Consider the following 23,097-nt stretch of genomic DNA (forward strand, 5'->3'; position numbering starts at 1 on the left):
CATAAGAAACACCCAGATCCATAGAGAAGTTAATATCCCTTATATCTCTTCCTTTCTCATAAATCTAGCTGAGAAGTTCTTTACCAAGACAAGTAACCATCCAAACCCGTTAATCAAGGAAGCCTCGGAATATAATGAAGAAGAAATCAACAAATATAAAAGACCAAAATCTATTTTAAGTTAAGCTGAACACAATTAACTTCACTGTCCTCAATGGGTGAGCATATAGCTCACAAACACTCCATTCAAAGTTCTTCCATTACAAGACAAAGGGGAATATGAAAAGCAATTTTGCTTCACCCATCTAGCCAGAAATGTTAATGTTAAACATTGGTATCTCGGTTGTTTGCATTGCTGGAGTTGTGGTGATTAATACCCTTGGAGGGTAATGGATGGCAATGCTGTAGCCAATGAAGTTCTAACAGAGGCTCGGCTATTGCTGTTACCCTCCTGCCATGATCAGTGCTTTAACAGCATAATAACACCTTATCCCTACACTGTCCTCTACAGATAATGGGGAAGATGAAAAGCATTCTTGCTTCGCCCCTTTAAGCCAGTCCTTATAAGGATATTGGTATCTCTTCTGGATCTGGCTACCACTGATGAGACCTCAATCAAGGTTAAAACCATCTGGGTGGTGGCTTTTCCTATAATGCATAACATGATACATGCCTGAAAAGGAGTGTACTTTTGCACTATGGGATACTAAGGCAATTGATGTGAGGTCATTTCTCTATATACAAGTAGCCCATCATGAAAATGCTTCACATGCAAACTTTGTTTGCTTATACTTGGGTAAAGGATTAAACTAAGAATATAATTTCTTGACAGCTTTAATTGATAATAAGAAATGTTTACTTAGACACTCAGCTAGTGTAATGAAATCACTGTTTCATATCGGGAGATAATACTGAATAAAAAATTATTCAGTATTATCTGAATAATTTTTTATTCAAACTGGAGGGAGTCTTCCTGGAAGATGAGATTCACCCATTTGTCCTCACACCACTAGAGAATGGCAAATCTATTTAAGTAACTTCAGTTTAAACTTCATGAAGGTAGTAATCAAAGAATACAATAATAAATTTAGTTTAATCCTTTATCCAAGTGTGAGCAAACAAAGTTTGCACCTGAAAGTATCTTCAAGACTGGGGCAAGGTGGTACAACACTGGGCAACTCGTTGCAAAGGTGGAGCAAGCTAACATCACTCCTATCTCAGTATCTCCCATTATGCAAAACACATCTCCTTTTAGATATGTATAATGTTATGCATTAAGGGAAGGGCTACTACCCAGACTAGTTTCTACCTTTATTGAGGTCTCTTTAGTGGGAGCCAGGCCCAAGTTGTACCACCTTGCCCCAGTCTTGAAGATACTTTCAGGCGCAAACTTTGTTTGCTCACATTTGGATAAAGGATTAAACTAAATTTATTATAGTCTAACCAAGTGAAAAATAAACTTTCAACATCTTTCTCTAAATCCAGAGTAATTTAATAAAAAGGTGGTGCAGAGTTTGGTGGCTCCTATGGGTAGAGATGACCTTGCTAATGCTTCTGCCTGGTATCTCCACTTGGGCCTGGCTCCCACTGAAGAGACCTCAATAAAGGTCGAAACTAGTCTGGGTAGTGGCCCTTCCCTTAATGCATAACATTATACATATCTGCAAGGAGATGTGTTTTGCATTATGAGAGATACTGAGATAGGAGTGATGTTAGCTTGCTCCACCTTTGCAACGAGTTGCCCTGTGTTGTACCACCTTGCCCCAGTCTTGAAGAAACTTTCAGGCGCAAACTTTGTTTGCTCACACTTGAATAAAGGATTAAACTAAATTTATTATAGTCTAACCAAGTAAAAAATATAAACTTTCAAAATCAAAGAATACTTTTAATTAGAAATTCTATAATTCAGGAAAGTTGGTTGCATTACTAATAAATTGCTGGTTTGCTTTTATAAAGCTATAAGGAAGCCTTTGTTAAACCAAATTCTTTTTAAGGGTGTGTAATGGGTAAAAAAAAAAAAAAAAAAAAATGAGGAAACCCATAACAAAAAGAAACATACTTTTGTTTGTTGTGTTACCTCAAAAATGTGTTCAGTTTTATAGCTTGAAACTTGTATTTTTATTATGAATGCTGAATAACTGGTATTAAATGATTTTGTTAGATTGAGGAACAAATTCTGGAGAGTCTTGCTTGGAAGGCAGAATCTCCATTATGGGATTCTATTAAGGCATCTCAGTCTTTGGTTCCATCATGTGAGGAAGTAAGTGTCTGAAGCTTTTTTGTCTTATTTGAAATACAGAATATCATTTATTATTATTAGTGATTATATTGGAGAGGTTATTTTAGTGGTGGTATTAATTATAAATAACTTTCTTCGGATTTGTTTGATTTTCATTGTTATACTGTTCTAAATACAAGAAGAGATATGATTTTAAGTGTTATCAAAAATTCACTTAGTTAGTCTGTCTGTTACAAAAGTAAGAGTTTTTAATTTGCTGCTTCAGTGTTATGGTGAAATGTTATCTCAGTTATAGCACAATTCCTGATTGATTTTCCCCTTTATAATAAGGAATACTTTTATAGTTTTATTATATTATTCAAAATGTATTTTGCAATTTTCCATTCCCTGAAAATACTTGGATATGCATTTTGTAACACAATAGTTTTCAGTTATCCTTCCCAGTGCTTGAATTCTTTCTTATTATTATAGTATATATATATTTTTTTTTTTTTTCAAAATTCATTTTTACTCTGAATATTATAAAAAAAAAAAAAAAAAGTTTTTTTTATGTGTGTGTGTGTGTGTGTTAATTTATGCTAATATACAATTCTTCATATAAAACAAGGAAAATTATACATTTCAAATTGGGGTGATATTTAACATTGCATTTTCATGTTATCCAAATCATTTGACTATTTACTACCAGCTGTCTTTGATAACTTTAAACAGGTAAATACGTAATCACCATAATCACATACACACATGGTAGACACTCTTAAATTGCAAAATAGTATTGCCTAAAATCCATTAACAAGATTTCTTGTGTTGTGGATTTTCTACTCAGGTTTAAATGAAGTCTCATGATTTGAATGAAGTTTCATGATTAAACCTCGGGTAGCAAAGATGAGTACATTTCCTACCTGTAATTGAGAAAGGTAAGCAAATGTGTCATTATATATGAGGGACGTCCAGAAAGTAAGTTCCGTTTTTTAAATATTTTCACTGCAGTGCTGCGATCGCAATGATGCACATGCATGCTGAGTTTGATTCTTTTGCAAGGTGTTGGTGCCATTTTCAGACATTCTCGCAGTTCACACACTTCTTGGTGTATATTTATGTCTAAGAAAATCAAATCGCCTGCTGCATGTGGAATTAGGTCAGTTATCCGTTTCTTGAATGCGAGGAACATTAAAGTAGCTGAAATTCATCGGCAAGTTATTGCGGTTTGTGGAGAACACGAAATGAGTGATTCGATGGTACGAAGATGGGCAAGACTTTTTAATGATGAACGGAGCGGGTGACCATCTTTAATGACTGATGATTTTGTGCATTCAGTTGAAGAGAAGATTTGACAGAATAGGGGATTTACTATGATGTCACTCTGGCTGCAATTTCCAGAAGTTTCATGTTCATGTCTTCAGGAAATTGTGTCAGAGAAACTGAATTATCAGAAATTGTGTGCACGCTAGGTGCCTAAGTTGCTTACAGAACAACATGAAGTGAATCAGCTGAGCAGTGTGTTGGAATTCTTGACTCTCTACCATGAGGATGGCGATGCTTTCTTGAGCAGACTTCTCACCAGGGACAAGACTTGGGTGTTGCTCGAAATCCCTGAATCCAAACAACAGTCCATGGAGTGGAGGCACATCTCATCACCAGTCAAGACGAAATTGAAGACACCTGTTTCCACTCGGAAAATCATGTGCACTGTGTTTTGGGACCTTTCTTTTAGTGTTACACGGTGATCAGCATTCATTTTTGAAATTATGGATTCTACAACCGTGTTAAAATAACTCTTTTTATTATCCCAACGTTTCGATCTTCATATCAAGATCATCATCTGGAGCATACATAAATATACAAGACAAGCTGCGTTACATTTCAAACCGTAAGCTAGAGAAACAATGATTTGATCACATGCTAATCACTGGCATGACCTCTAGTGAAAAAAAAAAATTTTTTTTAATTAAAAAAAACATCAAGCTAGATTTAATTTATGATTACATGAATAAACATTCTTGCTTACAGATGATTTTCCTTCCATTACAATGATGTCCTATTTCTATTATTACAATTGTTATTTTTGATTTTAAAAAAAAATATTTATAAATTACAACATGAATAAACATTCTTTCTTATAGATTTTTTCTTTAACGGTGATGTCCTATTTTTTAGTATTAAAGTTATTTTAGAATTAGGATCCTGGATTTTCTACAGTCCTGTTTATAGTTGTTCTTAGAGAGGAAGGATTTGTAGGACGAATATATGTTTTCCATATGTATGGGATTTTTAGACCATCATTATTGTTTAGATTGGGGTGGTTCAAGCTTCCTTAAATTTGCGTTCACACCATGTTTTGGTGTGATGTAGACAACTAGTGCTTTTCCAGTCATTCTATGTAAGGTGTTCAGGGCATGATCAGAAAGGCCAGCTTCACCATAATTATTATATTTAATGTGTCGTTTATGTTCTTTTTGTCTGATAGGAATTGTGCATCCTGTTTCTCCTATATATGGTTTGTTGCAAGCACAATAAATACGGTATACTCCAGGGTGGGCTAGTGGAGGGAGTGGGTCTTTGGGTGAGTTGAGTAAGCTTTTTAATTTTGTAGGAGAAGAATTGTATCATTGATTGGGATCAATGACACACAATTCTTCTTTTACAGAACAAATTTCCTCCAGATATCACAGCGCTCTTTGCTTATGTATTACGTTCTGGTTATTTTGTATGGCAAAACGCTTCTTTCTGCCTACAAAAAGAAGGCAGAGCCATGGGCTCACCATTAACCCCCCCCCCCCCCCCGATTGCTAACTTTTTATATGGAACATTTTGAACAACGTGCTTTAGGTTCCTCCCTTTTAAAACGCAAAGTCTGGCTTAGATACGTTGATGATGTTTTCGCGATCTGGTCTCATGGCCGCTAGACGCATTCCTTAGCCACCTAAACAAGCATCACAAACGCATACAGTTCATAATTGAGATTGAAAAACATAACACAATGGTGTTTCTAGATACACTTGTTGTATGTCTTCCCTCGGGCAATCTTTCCTTTACTGTTTACCGGAAACCGACACATACTGGCCAATACATACACATAAAAATGTTGAAAGTTTATTTTGCACTTGGTTAGACTATAATAAATTTAGTTTAATCCTTTATCCAAGTGTGAGCAAACAAAGTTTGCGCCTGAAAATATCTTCAGGACTTCGGTAAGGTAATACAACACCAGGCAGCTTGTAGCAAAAGTGGCTAAGCTACCATCACTCCTATCTCAGTATCTCCCATAATTCAAAACACATCTCCTTGTAGATATGTATAATATTATGCATTAAAGGAAGGGCCACTACCCATACGGTCTCATGAGTGCGAGCCAGTCCCTGAAGTGGAGATACCAGGCAGAAGCAGTGGAAAGGTCATCTTTACTTATAGGAGTTGGCATAAGGTGTGCCACCGTATTATTAAATTACTCTGGATACTCTGGATTATAGTCTAACCAAGTGCAAAATAAACTTTCAACTTTTCCAAACTTTGTTTGCTTACACTTGGATAAGGGATTAAACTAAATTTATTATAGTCTAACCGAGTGCAAAATAAACTTTCAACATCTAAATCCAGAGTAATTTAATAATAAGGTGACACACCTTATGGCAACTCCTATAGGTAAAGATGACCTCTCCATTGCTTCTGCCTGGTATCTCCACTTCAGGGCCTGGCTCCTACTGACGAGACCTCAATGAAGGTCGAAACCGGTATGGGTAGTGGCCCTTCCCTTAATGCATAACATTATACATATCTGCAAGGAGATGTGTTTTGCATTATGGGAGATACTGAGATAAGAGTGATGGTAGCTTGGCCACCTTTGCTACGAGTTGCCTGGTGTTGTTATTAGCTTACCTCAGTCCTGAAGATATTTTCAGGTACAAACTTTGTTTGCTCACACTTGGATAAAGGATTAAACTAAATTTATCATATACATAAACTCCTACCACCACCCAACCCAAAAACTAGGTGTCATCAATACCCTAAAAAACAGGGCTCTGAAGATCTGCTCCAATGAACAGACACTTAAAAACAAATTTAAAGTGATCAGCAATATTTTTCAAAAAAATGAATACATCCAAAACACTATTAACAAAATTCTCTACAAGACCTCAATAAAAAACAAAGACAAACCAGACTACAGTAAAACTATAACCATTCCCTACATTAAAGGGATATCGGACAAAATAAACAGAGTATTACAAAAATACCACCTCAGTGCCACCTTTAAACCTTCTACAAAATTAAAAAGCTTACTCAACTCATCCAAAGACCCACTCCCTCTGCTGGCCCACCCTGGAGTATGCAGTATTTACTGCACCTGCAACATACATAGGAGAAACAGGACGCACAATTCCGATCAGACAAAAAGAACATAAAGACATATCAAATATAATAATTATGGTGAAGCTGGCCTTTCTGATCATGCCCTGAACACCATATATAGAATTGACTGGAAAAGCACTAGTTGTCTACATCAGCGCTTCCCAAACTGTGGGCCGCGGCCCCCTTGGGGGCCGTAGGTTTTGTTGAGGGGGGCCGTGAAATAATGAAAACAAATTTAAAATGTTTTAAGACTAAGTAGATTTTTTTATTTTAAAAGAAACGTATTTAACTTTTATTATTTATTATTTCTTTTTTGTTAATTTTTATATTTTAAAGGAAAAATTCACACATTGGTGTTGGTTCACAAACTTTGCTTCCTGCGTATTTCGGCACTTAATGAATATTAGTAAATATTGCTTATTCATATGTTTCATTTCAAAGCGGTGGTTAATTGTATTCACTTCGAATGCTCTCCAGGGAAGCTCCAAATCTTCCTGTCCCTTTCATCACCCGTTCGTAATCAGGGACTGTCGATATTGACTTTATATACATATCAGAACTCGTTTTATATTATCACTATCATCCGAGCTAGTTTTCTGTTACCAATAAAAGTTTCGCATATACTTCACACATGAAAAAAAGCTTAAACAAGTTCATGTGGGGAGATAGCAACTCGCTTGCAGTGGTAAACAACACTCCCTCCCTAACAGCCACTATACTGCAGAGGCAATAAAAACAAGTACTTTTATTATGCCAGTGAATAAGGAATGAGGAGTCTGTGTATATTTCTCAACAAATAGTGCAATTAGAGACAACTGGGATAAAAACACACTAATTAATGAATCACATGTCCCCTCATACAGAAACTATGCTGTATAGACTGAAACAAAACCACATGTTGCATTGGCAAACACAGTATCTAACTAAAAACTATTGTTATTAATTAGATGTGTGTGAGTTCGATTTCCCAAGGCAGCAATAAAATTCAATGGAACATATTAAAATTCGTAAAAGTGTTAAAACTAAGTAATATATATATGTAATGGCAGTTTCACATATGGAATTCGGTTGAAGAGAGTTAGCATTTCAACTCAATTGTCAGCTATGCTTTTATCTTTCGGTTGCACGATCTTTTGTTAATACCGCACCAATCATATGCACGTTTTAATAACCTGCCTTTGCTGTCTGTTTCGCGTTAGGCTTAATTACCGTAAAGGGAGAAAAGTCACAAAAGAGAAAAATGTTACTGGTCCAGGGATTCCCTTATTCAGGTAATATTCACTAATTTCATGTTATCAGTCAGTGGTGTGCCAGTATCGGTAAGTGGTGATATTATTTGATCTATTCTAATTAAAAAATTTAACCTTGAGATGGATAAGTGGTTGATAAAAAATATAAAAAAAATCTTTTACATTCATATTTTGCCAGAACAGCCCGCATTGTCTTCAGAACCAAACAGTAAGAGGCAAAAATGTAATATATGCATTTGATTTTTGCAATATTCGCTGTGTATGTTTTGTATTGAATATAAATACAATAAATATAATAATATCTCTCTCTATTACGATTTTGTTTCGAGGGGGGGGGGGGGGGCGTGAAATATATTAATTTTTGCAAAGGGGGCCCTGACATCCAGAAGTTTGGGAAGCACTGGTCTACATCACACCAAAACATGGTATGAATGCAAATTTAAGGAAGCTTGTGAGATCGTTATCAACCACCCCAATCTAAACAATAATGATGGCCTAAAAATCCCATACATATCGAAGGCATATATTCGATCCACGAATACTTTTTCTCTAAGAACAACTATAAACAGGACTGTAGAAAACCCAGGATCCTAAATCTAAAATAACAACTTCAATTCTAAAAAATAGGACATCACTGTTAAATAAAAAATCTATAAGAAAGAATGTTTATTCGTGTTGTAATTTATAATTTTTTTTTTTTTTTAAATCAAAAATAACAATTGTAATAATAGAAATAGGACATCATTGTAATGGAAGGAAAACCATCTGTAAGCAAGAATGTTTATTCATGTAATCATAAATTAAATCTAGCTTGATGTAATTATTTTTTTTTTTCACTACAGGTCATGGCAGTGAGTAGCATGTGATCAAATCATTGTTTCTCTAGCTTACGGTTTGAAATGTAACGCAGCTTCATCATCATCAAATTCCTGCCATGTACCCTCAAGGGGTGTACAGGATATGATAGTGCTACATGAAAAAAATTACATCATTAATTTCCTATCTACAATTTTCCTCCAAATCAGTCTGTTACTTGTCAAGACTCCAACATTATCAGATCTTATATTTCTATCGTCTAAAGCATTTTGTACCGCATCAATCCACCTATATCTTGGTCTTCCTCTGGGTCGTTTTGCTGCCAACCTGGCAGAGAACACCTGTTTTGCTAATCTTTCCTCGCCCATTCTGTTTAAGTGACCATACCACCTAAGATTAGCTCTGCTAACGCATTCCTGGATGCTGACAATGTCAAGTTCTTTCCTAATATCCTAATTTTTAATATGATATTGCCATTGATGCCATCTGTTCATGCCTATAATCTTTCTCAGGACTCATATCTGTGGTCTCTAGTCTTTGGTCAAGTGTTTTACTTCTGACCCGGCTCTCAGATCCATAAGTTAAAACTGGTTTGAACACTCTCTTGTACAATAAAAAGACAAAGCTAATTTAGTGTTCCGACTGATTTCTCTCTTATTCCATATGAATTTATTCAATTGACTTCCCACCCTACCAGTTTTGCTGATTCTGTTGTCTATTTCTATATTTAATTTACCATCTTCAGTAAAAATCGTGCCTAAATAGCTGAAATGTTTTACTTGTTCCATAGGTTCTCCATTCACAACACAGTTGACATTTTCAATGATTCTGCCTATTTTCATTGTCTTTGTCTTTTTATTGCTGACCTTCATACCATATCTATTAAAACAGCTATTCAATTTAGTCAGAGAATCTTGCAGACTTGTAGCGGATTTATTTAGAAGTATAACATCATCCGCATAAAGCAAAGAGCTGACATTAACATCTCCAATTTTGATATCAGGTTTAATACCACTTTCCTTCATAATGTGATCCATATAGATAATGAATAACAGAGGGGATAACATACATCCTTGTCTCACACCAGATTTAACATTAAACCTTCTTCCTGTACTTCCTTCAATTCTAACTGCTGACTTACAACTCAAATAAAGACTAAGTATTGCTTGATATAATGCCCCATTGACACCATATAACTGAAGCGTATTGAATAGCTTCTCTCTTGGCACCTTGTCATATGCCTTTTCCAGATCGACAAAACTTAAATACAGATCTTTGTTATATTCCCATGCTTTCTCGACTATTTGTCGTAAAGTGAAGATCTGATCCTGACAGCCTCTATTTGGCCTGAATCCAGCTTGTTCTTCACCAAGCTTTTCTTCCACAATTCTTCTCAACCGTTTCTCAAGTATACTTGCATAGATCTTGCCAGGAACACTCAGTAGGGAAATACCTCTGTAATTCTCACATGCAGTTTTATTTCCCTTTTTATATATGGGTACTATGAGAGCTCTACTCCAATCACCGGGAATTCGTCCCTCTGTCCAGGCTTTCTGAACTATGCAGTGCAGCCACTGTAAGACTCTTATACCACCATACTTCAGCATTTCTGGTGTCGAATATCATCTACTCCTGCTGCCTTTCCACATTTCAAGCCTTTGATGGCTTTTTCTACTTATAGTATGGATATGTATTCCTGACTGCATGCCTGGTCAGTGTTTTTTACCACTGTGCTGTCATCACTGCTTGTTTCATTTAGCAGTTTTTCAAAGTAATTATTCCATACTTCAAGGATATCTTTTTCTCCCATTTTCATGTCACCTTTATCATCTCTAATTCCTTTTACAGCACTCTTTCCTCCATTCTTAAGCTTCTTCAACAACCTCCAGAATATTTTGCCACCTTCTTGATATTTATTTTCTATATTCTTGCCAAAGTCCTCCCATGACTTTTGTTTAGCTAGTTTTACACAGTGTTTAGCATTCTTGCATTTGTCTCAATATTCTCTAAGAGTAAAAGCTGACTTATTTGACAGGAACTTTTAGTATGCTTTCTTCTTTTCCTTCACTGCCTCTTTAACTTCCTGTGTCCACCATGGAGTTCTGATTTTTTTATCCTTACAGATAACCTCACCACATGCCTCTCTGGCAGAATCAATCGATGTTTTCTTCAGAGTTTGCCACCGAATCTCCAAGGTTTGATTCCTGTTCTCGAACTCTTTCATTTTTTCTTCAATAATCTTTGTGTATTTTAGCCTACAGTTCACATCTGAGAGCTGCTCAACTTTTATTCTCTTTAAAACTTTCTTACATGTTATTCTCTTCAATATGAAATTCAATTTTATCCTGCTCAAGACTAAATAGTGATCACTTCCAATTTCAAATCCTCTGTACACTCTGGTGTCCTGCACCAGGGAGAAAACATCACTATCAACAATAACATAGTCAATGAGACTTTTCTTATTCCTAGCCTCTTCTCTCCATGTGAATTTTTGCACATTTTTATGTTGGAACATGGTGTTAGTAATAACCAGTCCATGTCCTGAGCAGAAATCCAACAGATATTTGCCATTATTATTAGCTTTGCTCTTTTCTCCAAAATTTACCAATATATTTTTGTATGTCTCACAATCATTTCCTACTCTGCTATTTAGATCCCCAACAAGGACCAATTTTTCATTGTGTCAGTTGCTTTTTCTAAAGCCTCAAAAAATTCCTCCACTTCTACTTTAGTAGAACCTTCTGTGGGACCATAGGCACAAATAGGTCTCATTGTCCAGTTCCCCATTCTCATATTTGCCCACATTACTCTACTTGAGACTGACTGCCATTCAAGAAGATTAGCCTCGTATTTTGTGTTGAATACTATGGCTACTCCTTCTTTTCCTTGATTGTTATTGCCTGAATATAACATTTTGTATTTATTGCTCAGAAAGATCTCACCAGTTTTGGTCTTTTTTGTTTCAGTCACCCCTATTATGTCGATCTGGTACTTATCTAATTCCTCAGCTAGCTCCATTTCTTTGCCATTCAGGCTTCTTACGTTGATAGTACCGATCTTTAACTCTGGTGATGTTGAGTTGGGGTTTATTTTCAGATTTGTTCCAGTAACTGACTTTTCGATGTTCGCCCTGGTTCCGTGGCGAAAACAACGGGAGCCTTGTTTAACCGGGCGACGCCCCAGCCGGCATGAAATTTTGTCATGTTGTACCATCATTCTATATTTTGGTTTAACCAATAAGAATACAATTTGGTCGGCAAAATCCCAAATTGGCAGCCCATCCTCGTCCGTTTATATCCAAGTAGATACCCAACAGGTTGCACCACGAGAAGGTGAGGATTGGACATTAGGTCAGAAGCCCTGGTCGGTTCTCCGCATATGCTCCAGATGATGATCTTGATATGAAGATCGAAATGTTGGGATAATAAAAAGAGTTATTTTAACATGGTTGTAGAATCCATAATTTCAAAAATGACTGTTTTGGGACAGACAAGGATGCTGGTAGACTTCTTGGGTCAAGGCTCCACAATCAATGCAAGTATGTACTTCCAAACCTTTAAGAAACTGCATCATGCAATCCAGAATAAACAACATGGCATGCTTACCAGGGGGCGTTGTTTTGATTCATGATAATGGCCACCAACACTCTACTAGTGCGACGCAACAACTTCTCACCACATTCGGCTTAGAACATTTCTGTCATCCCCCATATAGTCCTGACCTCACGCCAAACAACTTTCACCGGTTCAAACATCTGATATCTTTCCTTGGTGGCCAGCAGTTTCAAGATGACGAGGTCAAAGAAGCAGTCGATACATGGTTTGCGTCACAAGCAGTAACCTTCTACGATGAAGGTATACAACACTTGGTGCCCCATTATGATAAGTGCCTGAACAATGCAGAAATTATGTACATAAGTAGTGAAAGATGTCTACTTTAATTTCCAATAAAGCTTTTGGAAAGTTTTTGCAACTAATGAAACTTTGGTGTCCTGCACCAGAGAGAAAACATCACTTTCAACAATAACATAATCAATGAGACTGTTCTTATTCCTTGCCTCTTCTCTTCATGTGAATCTGTGCACATGTTTATGTTGGAACATGGTGTTAGTAATAACCAGTTCATGTCCTGAGCAGAAATCCAACAACTATTTGCCATTATTATTAGCTTTGCTCTTTTCTTCAAATTTTCCCAAAACGTTTTTGTATGTCTGACAATCATTTCCTACTCTGCTATTTAGTTCCCTAACAAGGATCGCTGTCCAGTTCCCCATTCTGATATTTTCCCACATCACTCTACTTGATATTGCCTTCCATTCAAGATGATTAGCCTCTTATTTAGTGTTGAATAGCTTCTCTTTCTTTTCCCTGATTGTTATTGCCTGAATATAACAATTTGTATTTATTGCTTAGAAAGATCTCACCAGTTTTTTCTTTTGTTTTAGTCACCCCCCTGTTATATCGATCTGGTACTTCTCCAATTCCTTAGCCAGTTTCATTTCTTTGCCATTCAGGCTTCTTATGTGAATAGTCCCAATCTTGAATTCTGGTGATGTTGAGTCAGAGTGTGTTTCAGAATTTGTTCTAGTAGTTGAGTTTTTGCTGTTTGCCCTGGTTCCCTGGCGAAAACAATTGGTGGTGGGGGATTGTTTAACCATTTCATGGTTATACAGCTAGCATGAAATTCTATCATGTTGTATGGATAGGATTGAGTTGGTAAAAGAGAATCTTGTGTGAATTTGGATTTGTGGTGGAAAGGGGTGTTGGGTGACAGCATTACATTTCAATGAATTTAGTAGAGAGGACAATAATTATTGATATTTTTCATGTGAACAATTTCCATCAAAATATTTGTAGAACTAAATGCCTTATTGAAAGTGTGTAGAGTGAATTGATGAGAAAAGAAAGGTCATTAATCAGCCTAATTGTTCTCTTCTGTATTAAATAAAGTATTTTTCAGGAGCTCTTAGGGACACCGCTCTAAATCTGAGAACATATTGGGAGGTGATTCAATAGTTAAGCAGATTTGTAATTTGTGTAAGATTAATAGATATTCAGAGGTAAAGTAATGCTTTAAGAGAAAGAAGAATCCTAACTTGTTTGGATGCCAAGGAGGAAGGAGGCAATGGTTGTAATGTGTTCATGCCAAGAGAGGCTCGATGTTGTGGTGGTGCTGAGAAGCAAATCTGACCTTGTATGGGAATTTGAGTGTTTTTTAAAGTAATACTAGAAGAAAACAGCTCTGTATTTGTGGGAAATAAGGCAGAACTGTATTTTGCTAGCATTGAAATTGTCAAGATTATCTGAGTCCCATTGAAGAATGGCTTGGAAATTAGAATTGAGGATAGTGAGGTTGATGCTCTCTCTCTCTAAGTTGTGATTTGTGTAGTGCAAGTTTGTCTAATGACAAGGAATGCAACATGCTGTCATTAGCAAAACTGTATATTAGGTTGGCAGCCAAGTCAACTAGGTCATTGATATACAGAAGAAAGGTGACAGAGAGAGAGAACATCCTTGGGAACCCCCCCCCCCAGCATTAGTTGCATGGCTAGAGGATAAGGAACCATCTGCATCCAGTCAGAAAGCTGGCAACCCAGTTGTTAGAAGTTGTGGAGCAGGCCATTATGGAAACTTGCTTAATAGGTCTTTGTGACAAATAGTCAAAGGCCTTTGAGATGTGAAGTGCAACAACTTGAAATTCACAATTTTCCATAGTGTTAGTCCAGATATGGATTACATATGTAGAACCTCAGCTACTGGGCGGGTCTGCAGGTGGTGGATAGCGGAACAGCTTGCAGGTATGTAAGCTAGCTGCAATGAGGGGAAACTTGATCAGCCCGAACCGAGGCGGTAGTGCTAATAGGGCACTAACAAACACTGTAACATGGTCAGGTCATCATATTGCATCGTCCATCGTGCGCCGTTCGGTTTTAGGCAGAAGGACCGGTTCGAAAAATATGTTATAGTCTCCCTTAGACACCATTCCTCAGCACTCTGCTAGAGGAAACTCCATCAGTGGGCTTGATACATGTTTGGGGAGGTGTTTAGGGGCAGCGCAAATAAATGGTTCTGCAAAAGGATGGAAATGGCAACGGCACCAAGCTATGGCTTTAGGCAACTGGGACATCTTTTCTCTGACAGGGAAGGAAAAGGAACTGGTCGAGGAAGCCAAGCGCTACCAACTAGATTTAGTCGGGCTTTCTTTGACCAAGAGGAGCAGTTCTGGAACTGTCGACCTGGATGAGGAGTGGAAGCTCTACTACTCTGGTGTTGAGTCCGACAATGTCTACTCAGGTGGGTGTGGGGATACTCACAAACCCCCAGCTGTCAGACTGTGCTGAGTGGATCCCATTGGTTGGACAGGTATGTGTGTTAAGGCTTCAGATGAAAAACCACAACTCGGCTGTAGTGCAAGCCTATGCACCTAATCTGGAGTCAGAATACTCTGCCTTCTTAGAGGAAGTAGTTGCTGCTTTTTGACAGGGTGGCAGACATGAAATCAGTCCTGTTAATGAGTGATTTCAATGCACATGTTCGAACAGATGACCAAACATGGAGGTATGTAGTTGGGAGGAATGGAGACCCTGACCTTAACGTGAATGGGTTGAAATTATTGGACTTATGCTGTACAAACAGCTTGTCCATAATGAATACCTTCTTCCAGCACCAAGAAGTCCATAAGTATACCTGGTACAGGGATACACTTGAACAAAGGTCTCTGATTGACTTCTTTATAGTCTCAGCAGATATATTTTCCTCAGTACTGGACATTCATGTGAGGCAAGGGGCAGAACTGTCAACTGACCACCACCTTGTTGTCTGCACTCTATGGCTACAGAAACCAAATGCTACCATCAATGCTGGTAGACCTCAGCTATACTGCTTGAAATGGGAAGCATTGGAGAATGAGGCTGTGAGGAAGAAATTTACAGATAACATCTCCATGTTCAAAGAGATTCCCAAGACCTGTTTGTTTTACATGCTTGTTCTCTCATTCTTTACACTCATGCTACCCACTTCACCATTCGTAAATGCCACTTCAATCTCTCTCTCTCTCTCCTTCCTTGCTTTCCTGCTGTTTCACATCACTTCTTAGATGTTGAGGAGGAGTGGGAGCTGTTTAGAACAGCTGTCACTGCCTCTTCACTCTCGTGCTGTGGCAAAAAAGCGGCTTGGCGTGGTGATGGGCACCAAAAGGTCCAAAAAGCTGTCCGGGCAAAAAAGGAGTCCTACCTAACATGGCTTAGGGTCAGGTCACCTGAGGTGCAAAAAGCTGCTGCTAAGGCAGTAAAGATAGCAAAACAGAGGGCTTGGGAATCCTTTGGAGAAAGATTAGACTCATCCTATGCAAATCTAGACAAGGTATTCTGGGACCGTCCACCGTCTTCGAGGGAGGAAATCATGCACAGCAAGGGCAATTAAGGCCTCTGATGGTGCACTTTTAACAACCGAGAAGGATTAACAACTTATTTGTTAATGGAATTAATTAACAACTTAGTTGTTGAGGGAATCCTTCTCAGTTTTAACAACTGGGAAGTTGTTAAAATTTCCCTCAATTTCCCTCCATTTGTGGATGGAATCCTTGAAGGATTCCCTCCACAAATGGAGGGAATACTTTGAGAGAGCCTTCTTAACCTGGGTGGCTCGGCAGCTGTGGACATCCAAGAGGTGCAGATCGGGGCGATGACTAGTCTCACAGCAGAAGAGGTCCATTTAGTAATAAAATAGCTAAAATCGTGCAGGGCTGCTGGTGATGATGAAATTCGGCCCAAAATGCTAAAAGCTTTAAATCGGGATGGCGTTCTCTAGCTGACTCGAGTTTGTCAGGCTGCTTGGATATCTGGGTGAGCACCAAAGCAGTGGCAGACAGGCATAATAATACCAGTCTTCAAGAAGGGAGACCAGAGAGATTGCAGCAACCATCGTGGCATCTCTCTGCTCAACCTGCCTGGAAATGTATATGCTAGGTGCAGGAGCATAGTTGAGTCAAAGTTCCAAGAAGAACAATGTGGCTTTCATCCTGGTAGAAGCACAACTGACCAAATATTCACTTTAAGGCAAGTCTTTGAGAAATCTTGGGAATATGCCAAGGATGTCTACACATGTTTTGTAGACTTGGAGAAGGCATATAACCGGGTTCCTCGGGATAAGTAACTATTAGCTGCCATCAAGTCCCTGTGTGAATGCCCAGAGTTTTGTGTCAGGGTAAACAGCACAAGGTCTGAACCTTTCAGTCTCTGTTGGTCTCCTCCAAGTGTGTTCTGCCACCCCTCCTTTTCATAATATTTATGGACTGGATTGACAGGCACAACCAAGGCAGTGAGTGTGTCAAAATTGGAAGATGTAGCATTGGACGTCTGCTTTTTGCAGATGACCTTGTCCTGCTTAGCTCTGCCACAAATGACCTCCAGCGGACCCTGGATAGGTTTGTAGCTGTTTGTGCAGAAGCCGGGATGAAGATCAGTGTGGCCAAAACGGAACCATTTGTGATTTCAAAGCAACCATCCCAGTGCACTCTATATGTGAGTGGAATCCCACTGAGGCAGGTGGAGAAGTTTAAATACCTTGGGTCCATATTCACGAGTGATGGAAAGTGGAACGTAGAGCTAGATACTCAAATTGGCTCAGCAAGCGCAATATTGCTGGAGCTTTGCTGTTCGGTAGTATTGAAGCGGGAGTTAAGCCAAAAGTCAAAGCTGGCCGTCTTCAATATGGTCTGTCCCCATTGTCACCTATGTTCATGAGAGATGGGTAATGACCGAAAAAATGTGGACACAAATCCAAGCGGCTGAAATGATGAAATGAGGTTCCTTCGAGGGGTTGCGGGGGCTGACAAGACTCGATAGTCAGAAGCTCTGCAATTTGGGAACCCTCAGTACTCAACCACTGCTTCTCCATGTTGAAAGACACCTGGTCAGAAGTTATTGAAGGTATCTGGTGTTATGGTGGGCATGTGAATGATTTGTGTATTTCAAAGTAAATATCTCAGCATTTCTACCTGCTTGCTCTGTGCTATTAGAAGAGTAATGCCAGTTGGTGTTGTTAACATTAAAATCTCCAAGGATGCTAACTTCACTGTTTGAGGAAAGTGGGACTAGAGAAAATTAACATTCAGAGAGAGGAAGTCAGAGTTCAAAATGGTCAGTAGCATTAAGAAATCAACAGAAACAGATGAATTTGCTCAGTGGGGCAGAGAGATTTTCATCCAAAGAATATCATAGTCAGTGATTCTAGGTTGATTCTTTGGCATAGTATGTCAGAGCAAACATGCATAGACACTGTGAGATGAGTGAGTGCTTTGAGTTTCTCTCAGTAAAAGTAATTTGGGTTTTGCAGACTGAACACAGATGTTGGAACTGACACCATGTATAATTGTGAAGCGAATTAGAAGTTTCTCTTGTTTTTGACCACTTATGTCATGCACTTTTTCCATGTAGTGCCTATATTCTGGCTTTCACAGTGACTAGTAGTAGAATTTGACTTCTGCACTAATATTCCTTTTTTTATTATTATTATTATTTTATATATATATAATCATTAATCCAACCTCAATCATGCCTTAGCATTTTTCTTTTAGTTGTTGAAGTTGATGCCATTGTTCTTGACAGGTGAAAGTAAAGTTGGTCTGGGCTTGTGATTGGGGAAGTACCTTTGAGCTTGCTGCTCACTACTGATGTGCTTCTTGATGCATCACAGGTCACTTTTATGAGGCGAGAGAAGTTTGTCCAGTTTTGTATGAAGTGGTGGCACTAGCTAACTTAATGATATCATCCTTTGTCACATTGTGACAACATCAAACTTGTAATTTTTTATAATGTATCATTGATGCAATGAGGTCACAGACTTTGATATCACTACTTTGCTTAATTGGAAGCTTGAAGTGCCTGAAAACCATTGACACTGTAGAGCAGTGGTCACCAAAGTGGTTGATATAACATTGTTAGGAGTCGATTCGGGCTCAGGGGTCGATAGAAAAATATAAGACATCATTGTACGGGTAATATTTAATTCGGTTAACTTAGATTACCTCCATCCTGAATGACAATGCAATTAAGAGTGAATCGTGGGAACAGTGACATGAATAGGACCTGTAAGATGGAGCAGGGTCATGAAAATAATTACAGAGGCCAATCATGTAGGCCAAAATGACGTATTTACCAATAAACAGATGTCCATGGTTCCTGCCCGTGGTACATCCTATATATACCTATAGGAAGCTTGTATTATTATTATTTTGTTATCTAAATTAAATTTTATATTTTACATATTATTTATCCCTCCTATCAAATATGTAATGTTAAGAAGGACGTCAAAAACAAAAACGTATCCCTTTGACGTTAAGCCAATATAATAATATATACTATATTATACATACAAGAAACACTGTAACTATAAAATAAAACAATCTAAAATCTCACATAAGCATCTTTTTTGCTTGTCCTATTATAATTACGTAATAGTAAAATAGAGGGGGTCGATAAAAATTCAAGAAACTCTTGAAGGGGTCGACGGTCAAATAAGTTTGGCGACCCCTGATCTAGAGCAATGGATCAGGTGTTCTTTTGCTTCTCATTTCTTTCAAATCAGCATAAGTGGTGTTTTCAAAGTTATGTCATACATCTGAAGAAATCCAGCATAAGTATGCAAGATTCCCTGACTAAATTGAATAACTGTGGTAATAAATTTGTTATGAAAATCAGCAATAAAAAAAGACAGACGATAAAAATAGGAAGAAACATTGAAAACATCGACTGTATCCTAAATGATGAACTAATAGAACAATAAAACATTTCAACTATTTAGGCACAGCATTTAGTGAAGATGGTAAATAAATATGGAAATAGCCTACTGAATTAGTAAAGCTGGTATGGTAGGAAGTCAGCTAAAAAATTTATATGGAATAAGAAAGAAATTAGTCAAAACACTAAGTTAGCTATATACAAGACAGTGTTTATGCCAATTTTAACTTATGGATCTGAGATCTTGGTTAGAAATAAAACACTTAATCAGAGACTAGAGACCTCGATATAAGAGTTCTGAGAAAGATTAGTGGAGTGAACAGATGGCAGTATCACATCAAAAATGAGGATATTAGGAAAGAATTCACCATTGTTAGCATTTAGGAATGTGTTAGTAGAGGTAATCTCAGGTGGTATGATTTGTCACTTAAACAGAATGGGTGTGGGAAGATTAGCAAAACAAGAGTTCCTTGCCAGGAAGACCAAAATGTAGATGGATTGATACAGTTAAAAGTGCCTTAAAAGGCAGAAATATAAGATCTGATAATATTAGAGTTTTGACAGATTACAGATTAATTTGGTGGAAAATTATTGATCCGAAGTTAGTAATGGTGTAACTTTTTCGTGTAGTACTATCATAATTATCCTATACACCCCCTGAGAGCACATATCAGGAATTTGATGATGTCACAGCATCGAGATCCCCAATGTTTCTTTTTGAGGATACAGCTATAAAATGGTTATTCCACAAATCGGCTGCTAGATAGTGTATTAAATATCATTTTAGGAGACAAAATTCTAGGTAAAGATAGCTAGTTTTGCTGCTACTATTCTGCCAGGTGTGGAGGAGTCTGAGTATTGACTAAGCTGGATTTCCGGATGAAAGGTGTTAAATCATGCATCCCTCAATTTCAGCTCGAACAAATATGAAAAATTGGCAAAAAGATTTAAATAGATTATACATGAAAAAAAGTTGAACTTTCTAGAGCCATTTACTCATATCATAAACATTCATGGTCTCTAATTCCTGACCCAAAAATGTTTACTTGTATTTCCAAATCAGCAAAACCATGTTTACTTTTCCTATTAGAAAGTAAATTTTTGCTTTTTCTAGCCTTATTACCCTCTGATACTTCTGTGTCAGAGGTGGAATTTGTGCATGTGTTCACTGATTTATATGGCAGTGAATGTATGAACATAAAGTGAATATATGTTCATGCATTCACTGTTTATGTATTACATTTTCTAACTTAGTTTCTCCTCTTTTTTTTTTTTTTATCTTTAGTTAAATATCTTGGCTCAATTTTATCGAATTAATTTGTTTTATTTATTACTTCTTTAATGCCATCAACCTTTCTGAAAATCATCTTTATTTTTGAATATTGATTATTTGCAAACCACTTTTCCTAATAGTGAAGTTACTTTCTTGAAGATGTTAATGCTTACAATGGCTTTCCTTTTAAAACTGCATTGATCCAGCAATTATACATGACAAAGTATTTATCGCCAACATACTCACAGATATTGTTTATCCTCCAAGCAGTCAGAACACAATCTAGCAGTAATACTTCTTTCATGAAAGAACATTCACAAATTCATCCAATTCTTATGTTATTAGAATATCAAGTGGGACTGAATCATGATTTCTGTACCTTGTTTCTTTGGTTGGATTGTTTTCTGTCTTTTGATCCAAACATTTCTTGATTGCATCACTAAAACAATTATTATTAATATAGGAACATTGGTTTGCTGATTCTACTTTAAATTCTTATCCCTTATCTTAAGCATTGGGGTATGCCAGAGGACTGTAAAAAAGAAAGAATCGAGTATATATCGTAGTTAGCTTTCATTGAAATTTCAGTGAATGATAAATGTCCTACCATTCTGGATAAGCTTCTTTGATCTTTCACCATAAAGTGATTATTAGGATCTTGTCCAGAGCAGATGTGTCCAGGTTTGATAGATTTTCTCCAGATGTTCTAAAGGCTTGTGCATCAGGGTTGACTCATGTTTTTTTGTCGCATTTTTATTTTTTCCTTTTCCACTGAAAATTATCCTGCAGCCTAGAAATAAATCCATTCAACCCATTCCTAAGACAAGCTGTATATCATCCAGTTTTCTCATTTTGGTTCTTGCTAAAATAATGGAGAAAACCATTGATAGAATTTTTATACTGGCTGAAAATCTCAAATAAACGATTACTAGTATGTATCACTGTTAAACAACAGGAGATATCCTTTTTTGTTGACTTTTGATAGCCTTATTAATTCCAGTGCTAGCAAAATTCAATCCTGTTTTATTTTTCAAACTTTTGTCTTTTAACAAAATACAGTAATCCCTCGATTAATGCGACCCCGATTAGTGTGTCATTTTTTTATAGTGTATATAGGCACACTAATTGTGTGCCTATATACATCTTAAAAATAAATGTTACAGATTTTAAAAATTTTCTATCTATACATTTTTATGGCTATGGCTAACTATTTTAAAAAATCACTCACCAGAATGAAATAATTTAGTTACCGATTTAAAACATTTTACAAAGTTATTTTTAATGATATACTACACTACTTCCCTATTTATACTATGTTCCAAATTTTTACTGCCAAAATTTGTCGTCTGCTATGGTACGCCCACAGATTCGAGACCCTTTGACACTTCTGTGCATCTCACAAAAAGGAGAATCCATTTCGATAATAGGGTAATCAATCCATCTTCTGGGATGAGTTGTTTATTATTACACATTGGAAAATTAACTTCTCTTTTATGATTATTGTAGTTTTTAAAGTGTTAACTATTTTGCTTGTATAATAGTTGGGAAATTTTATCTATAAAGCACGTGATTTCGCGTGTTGGCAACCAATTCGTATGTCCTTCATTTATTTCTCCCCTTCAATGATAACGTCCAAGAGTTAATTAAATCTCATTTTGAGGAATTGAGTGATTCCGACCTGCTAAATTTTGTGCACAGCTGGAAGATCCCGAAGAATATGAAGAAAATTTAACCACTGATAGTCAGCCAATAGAGATTTCACAGAAACAATTGGAAAATATTATTCCAAAAATAATAATAATAATATTATTTTACGAAATAATTGTACGAAAAATAATATTTTTCGTACAATTATTTTTAAATCAAAGTTTTTAAGCAGCAATGCTTAGAGGCTGACCCTGATGAAGAGAGAAGCAGTAAAATTTGCAGAAGAATAGAAGAGGCAATAGGGCCATGCCGTAAGTTGTATAAAAAAAAGAAACAAAATGCCTGCCAAACTACTTTACGTCAATTCATTGTTAAGAAGTAGAATAATAAATTTATATTCTGAATGTTATATTGTCTTCAGCTTCATGGTTTTCCTTTAACTAGACCCTGAGACATACCCTAATACTTTTATATAAAAAAAAAAATGAACTGTCAAAAACGAAATCTGAGAAACGAATTATACATTTTCCCATAGGTTATTATATTCAATTAGTGCATTTTAGATTAATGCGCCTGTTTTAAAGAACTCATTAGGTGCACTAATCGAGGGATTGCTGTATTTCTCTTCTTTGGATTACACCAATCTATAGTTCTTTTTTAGCATACAACATATTACAAATATAGCTTCTTCAGCATTCAAAAAAATTGTTTCCTCTTTTGTCCAAAGCATTACTTTACCTCTCAGTGAAATCCATGCAAACTGGTTCAACCATTGTGTTAATGTTCTC

At 36.9% G+C, this 23,097-nt stretch overlaps 1 protein-coding gene across 3 annotated transcripts in view; it reads left to right on the top strand.

Annotated features, from left to right (window-relative positions):
* Window positions 1-23,097, top strand: part of LOC150096609 (retinoblastoma-like protein 1) — a 488,590-nt gene that overhangs the window by 283,553 nt on the left and 181,940 nt on the right. For all 3 annotated transcript variants that reach the window (XM_090408756.1, XM_090408757.1, XM_090408758.1), the window contains one exon: window positions 2,161-2,259. In XM_090408756.1, coding sequence (XP_090264882.1) covers window positions 2,161-2,259 — 99 coding nt within the window. The remainder of the gene's footprint in view (window positions 1-2,160; window positions 2,260-23,097) is intronic.

Source organism: Typopeltis vanoorti, chromosome 18, assembly GCF_054136105.1.
Source record: "Typopeltis vanoorti isolate ZY-2024b chromosome 18, IOZ_Tvanoo_1.0, whole genome shotgun sequence".
NCBI classification, from domain to species: domain Eukaryota; kingdom Metazoa; phylum Arthropoda; class Arachnida; order Uropygi; family Thelyphonidae; genus Typopeltis; species Typopeltis vanoorti.